The sequence below is a fragment of the Berghia stephanieae genome, chromosome 2 (genome assembly GCF_034508935.2).
Source record: "Berghia stephanieae isolate SIO BIC M18660-M18661 chromosome 2, UCSD_Bste_1.3, whole genome shotgun sequence".
Lineage (NCBI taxonomy): Eukaryota > Metazoa > Mollusca > Gastropoda > Nudibranchia > Aeolidiidae > Berghia > Berghia stephanieae.
In genome coordinates, this window is record NC_088361.1 from 124,525,150 (window position 1) to 124,532,262 (window position 7,113).

The 7,113-nt window shown below is 36.0% G+C and overlaps 1 protein-coding gene across 1 annotated transcript; it reads right to left on the minus strand.

The window, feature by feature from the left end:
• Positions 1-2,021: 2,021 nt before the first annotated feature.
• LOC144966509 (protein toll-like) lies at positions 2,022-5,986 on the minus strand. The gene has a single exon (XM_078903127.1). The coding sequence runs from the start codon at positions 5,875-5,877 to the stop codon at positions 3,187-3,189; it is 2,691 nt and encodes an 896-aa protein (XP_078759253.1). The 5' UTR covers positions 5,878-5,986; the 3' UTR covers positions 2,022-3,186.
• Positions 5,987-7,113: the final 1,127 nt, after the last annotated feature.

Below are 7,113 nucleotides of genomic sequence, written 5' to 3' on the forward strand. Positions count from 1 at the left end.
GACGTTGAGTCACGGAGCCACTTGGAAGACTCCGTGTGTGTTGTTCATATCTATTATTTGGAGTGACACACATCCAGGCGAAACACATCAATAGACATTCCGTAAGCGATCAACTGTTACACTCTTTATAAACCAATCAAAATACAATAGACGTTTTTGTTTGTAAGGGTTTTACGGCGCTTGCAACACATTATCAGCGCATTATCAGCGCCAGTAAAAAGGAAGAAAATGGGATAGTAAAAAGTTCTAGAATTACAATTAAAGCACCCCAGAGAAAGTAAGACAAAAGGGAACTGGGAGCAAATAGGGATCAGATGTAGATTCCAAGAGCACACCACCAATGTACTTAGTTTGAGATCACCTATAAGTCTCATCCAGACACAAGCACAAAATCCAACAAAGAGGAATCCACTCAAATGCTTACATTATACATTTAAAATAACAAATATAATAACACATAACAGAGAGATGATTTACAAGGAAAAATGATATCATCTCCCAAAACAATAACTATGCATTTGACTGTTTCCCTCCCAGCCAGGACTCCGACCATGGCCAGGAGAAAAATGTAATCCTATTCCAAGACACAGACAGAAAGCATGTTGGAAAACAGATATAAGGGGATAGAGGACACAGTATGTACCTCCCTGCCCGCTATGGGAGGTCAGGATCCCCACCCAGATAGACTACATTAAAAGGATTACAAACCAACGATAATAATATGATTGGTAGTGTAGAAACGAAAGTAGGGCAAGACACCACAATCGACCGCTTATGGAACGACTCTTAATGCGTTATCATTATCATACGTTCTACATTTATGTGTATCGTAACAAATAGACAAGTTAAGCCATGAGCTGAGGCAAAACACATGTAAACCACCTCCTCAAATCGGTATCATTCCGGGATGAAACTAACGCTAAAAACGTCAACTTGGTCCCCAAAAAAATGAAATCTTTGTTCATAGCACACTAATATACATCATTCATCCCCCATCAATGAAACATATAGACTAAACCCAAGACTGATATTTTGGGCATAAGTTCGTTTTTAAGCATTCTTATCATCCCGAAATAACAACTCGAGCTTTTATATAGCGCATATCCACCAAATGTGCTCAAACTGCTTTACAAGGAGTCCCTGACCAACAGCAACGCGTAACATATAGAACGAAACATGACGCCTGTTAGGTGATATTACACTTTTTTCTGACAGAGACAACGCTGTTAACGACCAGGTACTCTTTTTACACCTGAGCACACCTTTTTGAGAGGGTGGGCTACAAATATTACTTAGAGTATGTGGCATGTGGTATGACTCTAACCTTCGGATCAGAAGGTCCTGGGTTCGAGACCCACTCGCATAAATGAGTCCGTGGAAAAAGCTCTTTACTCACATTCTCTCAACGTTCTCAGGAGCACAATGAGTACCTGGCCGTTAACAAGGCTGAAACTGTCCGCAAAAATTGTAATATCGCCTAATAGGTCTCGTCTTACATATTTTAGTATTACTGTTGGCTATTATGGACCCCTTGTAAAGCGTTCTGAGTACATTTAGTGGATATTGCGCTCTATAATTGCTCTAGTGTTTGGGGGTTTTTTTTTGTTTTGTTTTTTTGGTGGGTGGGGGGGGGGGGTTGTTCATTGTTTTTCGTTTTTTTGTTTTTGTTTTTGTTTTTTTTTTTTTGTTTTTTTTTTTTTTTTTAGCAGTAGCCTTTATTTTCAAGAGATGAGAACTTCAGCTCCATTAACAGACTATCTCTGCCTACGATGGTGAAGTCGGATAAAAGCTTCAGTTTGATAAGAAAAGTATGATGAGAACTCAAATGTTCATCCTTCCTCAAGATTGTGGGTGGGGAGGGGTGAAATTAACACACTTATTAAACTGAATCTTTCACTTATTCCCATCTTGCAAAATGTTTCAAGTTTTAACTTTTTACGCGCCCCAATGCAGCATTATTTGTAATTAAATGATTTAACAACTAAATAATGATAAATAATTAAATATAAAATATTACATTATTTTCTTTTTTATTGATGACAATTCATTTTCTTTTCAAATTAATGTCACTCTCATACAACAGGTTGCATGGCAAAATTTAGACTAGTTATGCAAATCTTTTTATCCACTGTGTTAATGCCTTCCGTTCACAATGATACCATTTATTAAGATGTCATGAACTTGAACAACCCTTGAAATGAAGACCTGGACTGCTTTTTGATCATAACTTCTCAAATTATCAAATTACAAATCCAACAGTTTTCGCTTAATTTAATTGAAGCGCAGGTCCAACGTTGCTGATTCTGCTTTCCTTGTGAAAACGATCACACACAACGACAGATTGCTGTGTGATTTGATCTCGCCTAGAAAGGGTTAATGCGTTCTTCATCCTCTTCCACTTTCATTCGCCCATTCAGCATCTAACAGGTTTATTTTAGAAAATGATTTTGATCCGTATCTTTTGTTTGTGATTTGCTCGCACACACACACACACACACACACGCGCGCGCGCACACACACACACGCGCACACACACACATAAAAAAAAACAAACCAACCAAATCATTTTTGATGTATTTCGTCTAATCTTGATTACACATGAAATCATTATGGACACGTTTGTTTATAGATGTTGAATAAGTCCTATTTCATATGTTTCCGTCATAGAATGTTCATTTATTACTTCCCTTCTAACATTTTTTTGTTGTCTTCCCATTTGTAATGACCGACGCATGGATTTTTCAAAAACTGAAAACATGAAGATAATTTTACGGAGCTCAAAATAACCTGTTACGGGTTCTCGACCATGCCTGTTTCTAAATCAGCTCACAATAGGGCCGTCTAATAAATCTGAGTCAAAAATATATCTGAGCATAAAATTGATTAAAATGATATTTCTATGACTTTGAATGAATTGAATTGGAGCAATAGCTTTCATTAAACCTTAAATCATTATAACAAATGAAGCTGTACCGCTTTCACTCAAATGATGGAGGATGTTGTTGTGAGTAGGGAAAATGAAGTAAGTTATAGATAAATATTCTTGAATAAAATAACGATTTTTAAATTTACGATGTTTAAAGATGTTAAGCCTTAAAACTTAACGCGATGGGGGAGACTTAGCCTATTGGTTGTCATTCACAAGAGTGTTTCCAACTTATTTTTCGTCAAGAACAACCACATCCTTTAAGAGCGGCAGTCGCCGTATTCAAAGCCATCATTCTTGCACGAAACATCACCTTCTCCATATTCGACCGGGTTATCTGTGCTTTCTTCCTTTCTGTCCATGAGGACATCGTCATTGTTTGAATCGGTCTGCATCAGGGGCAAAATATCATTGATGCTCTCTTTAGGTGGTAAGAACATCTCGAGTTTCTCCCAGAAGCGACGCTCGTTCACCATGAGAAAATCATGGGTTTTTATATACTCGCGCAGATCGGGTGTTAATTCATCTGGATTGACATCGTCTGTGGCAATTATGATGAGCTTGTTGGCCGACATTAGAAGCCTTTGGAAAACAGCTCGCAGTTCCATGATGCACCACTCCTTTTTCAAGAAGTCTTTGCTGAGAACGAGAATGGAGCACCTACTTAGACGTATGGCCCAAGGGATGTTCTCAATGTTAGATTCGTTTGTTGGGAAGTCCCGATAGTGCAAGCAGAGTTTATATTTCTTTGGGCCCTGCTCCAGCGTTGGAACAAGAGTGTCCACCACCCATTGGTAGTTATCTTGTCCATAAGATACAAAAGCATCATACGGGCTGAAAATATCGCCATATGAAAAATCCGTGCATAGCCGCAGTCCCAGTTTGGTGTAAAGGAACAGTTTGATTTCTTTAGTATAGTAAAAGAACAGCAAGAAGGTTGATAATACGGAGGAGACAATCATTGACAGAGCCAAGATAACATCTTTGTTTGAAAATGATTCGCAATTAACATCACCCGGGCTAAAATCCTCGACTGGTTTCTTTAGGTAGTTGCACAAAATCGATCCGGGCATCCAGACAACGCTACGATGAGTTGAAATCCAATTGGGTAGCCATAGACTATCGCATGAACAAGACCACCGGTTGTTATGTAGCGTCACATTATTGGCCTTTTTCAATGTGATATTTTTCGTGTTCGAGGGGAGTTTTTGCAAAAGATTATTGTGGAGTCGGAGAACCTGAACATTCTGAAGGGATAAAATTGCTTGTGGTGATACAGATGTCATAAGACAGTTATCCATGTATAACTCACTAAGTTTCCCCAAGTAAGATCGATGGCCAAGAAGTTGAAGCGGATTGTGACTGAGGTCCAAAATAATTCTAGAATTTGGGTAAATTGGAATTGCTTCTGGCATTTCAAGCAGCCGTCTAGCAGTGCAGTTTATAACAAAATTCTCTGTATTGAATAATGTACATTCGCAATTGAGGGGACAGTCATCGATGTATGGGCATGATTGAGTGAAGGAAATATTTCTTAGCGCTTTTCCTTTGTTAACACGCGGTCCGTTGCATCTGAATTGATCCAGATCTATAAAATGCTTTTTTCCGCTCGTAATGTTTGTCTCCAAAAACCGTTGAAAATCAACCATGTGGCAGTCACATACAAAAGGATTGATTGCACCGAAAACATCGATGTGAGACGGGTAACCATTTTTCTTTATTTCAGGCATAAGAGGTGGGGTTCGAAGTCTATTTTTGCGCAGATCTACTATAATGCGTACTTTTGTAGCAAATTGTTCAGTTTGGACGTGTTTCAAAAAGTTATTATTTAACTTTAATGTCCTGAGATTGACATTTTCACGGAACGCTACAGGCCCAATGAAATTAATACGATTGTTTTGGAGATGAAGTTGTTTAAGATCGTGGAGTTGATTAAATGCATCGTCATTAATCTGTGTTATTTGGTTATTACTCAGATCTAAGATGGTGAGCTCTTTTATAGGCATAAAGGTCCCGACCTTTTGTAAAGAGTTAAAACTTAGGTCTATGCTTTCAACAACGCTTTCGTGAATAGCTTTGCCAAACAGGCATGAGATATCCGAGATATCATTGTTAGATAGGGAGAGAAAGTGTATTCTTATATGATTTTCACGTAACAAACATTCTGGAAATTTCGTTAGATCGTTATCATTAAGATTTATCATATCCATGTCTTTAGTAAACTGGATTTTGCAATCAAAGCGCTTGAGGTTGTTGGATTGGAGATTGAATCTATCAACTGATATCATATCATCGCCTCGCCATCTGTCAGGGATGTTAAAAGTGTCAGTACCTTCTATCGAAAAAGAGAGTGTATTTGTTGTGTATTTGATATCAAGCTGTTTTATGAGGTCTTTTCCGACACCAATAGCCTCGAAAATCCACATATTCATCGGAATAGTCAATGTAGTAGTGTCGTCTTCCGGAACTAATTTGCACTTTTTACTTTCAAAAATGTTGAAAGAAACTTGCCATGAAGGTATATCCCAGATTAACTCTTCCCCGGATCTGCACGATACACTAAGGGCTGAGTATTTCAGATATTCTATCCCGTTCAAAAGAGACGAAACCGTGTGGGATCTACCATCATTGATGTTACAAGAGATGGCTATCATGTTACCGACGACAAGAGAGAATATACCGAGGAATTCAGAGTGCTTCGAGGATGATTTAAAGTCACTGCCAAACTTAGTAGCAGAGAAAGTATTGTGCTTGTGGTAATGTTGTTGAATACCATGATGGATGTCAACAAGCTGACAACGACAATATGAGGAACAGTTCACAGTGGCTAATGGCGAGACTAAGCCAAACTGGGGAATGGCGTTGCTTTTTAGTACATATAGGAAAACTAATATTAAAACAAACCACTCACATTTTATAGGGTGAAAGGTTGTTTTCTTACCCTTAACCATTTCCCTTATTGAATATTATCCGATGATAACACTGAGGTATCTCCATTTTGTTTAAATGTAAACATCAAGAAGACCTAACCGATGGTAACACGATGACCTCACAACTTTGAGTGTAAATATACACATAAACATTTTGTGTTAGAGATTATTATTCTCAAAATAATAATATAACAACGCAAAATAGCCAAATTTTATTCAAGCTGACAGGTGGCCTATTTATTTTACAGAACTGATAACTCAAATTGTTATGGGACGACGTGTACATATGTGCTGGTCTGAAAACTCAAATTGTTATGGCCTCGTTGTTGTAACGGAAATATTCTCAAGCCAACGCAAAATACTGTCAATTACACCGTTAAAATATGCCCATAATGGCCTCCAGTTATAAGACCTATATGTACACGTCATTATGGGCTCACAAACCGACGCAAAGTATTGTCCATCACAACAATGTTAAATCAAGCCGACGTGTACACATATGCAGGTCTGACATCCGAACGCAATTATGGGCCAAGTTTAACATTGTTGTAAAGGACATCATTTTGCATTTTTGAGATTTCCATTACAACAATAATAAATTGGGTTATCAGACCTGCAAATAAGTGCACGTCCAATCAAGCCCATAATAATAATAATAATAATGATAATAATAATAATAATAATAATAATAATAATAATAATAATAATAATAATAACAATAATATTAATAATAATAATAATAATAATAATAATAATAATAATAATAATAATAATAATAATAATAACAATAATAATAATAATAATTTTAAAAAATAATAATGATAATAATAATAATAATAATAATAATAATAATAATAATAATAAATAATAATAATAATAATAATAATAATATATAATAATAATAATAATAATAATAATAATAATAATGATGATGATGAGATGATGATGATGATGAAAATAATAATATTGATAATAATAATAATAATGATAATAATAATAATAATAATAATAATAATAATAATAATAATAATAATAATAATAATAACAAAATAATAACACACCCGTGGACACAATTAACACACCGCTTTTTAAACCTGCTTTGGTTATTTAGACAAAAACTGGTGTCGCAGTTGACTAGCAAATTATTATGTGCTTTATTTGATACAAAATATTCGTGAATTTTGACTTCGATGGAACTTGCAGATTACAAAACAAAGCCATATTGGAATCGCCTTAAAATCGAATTTTGTCCCTCTT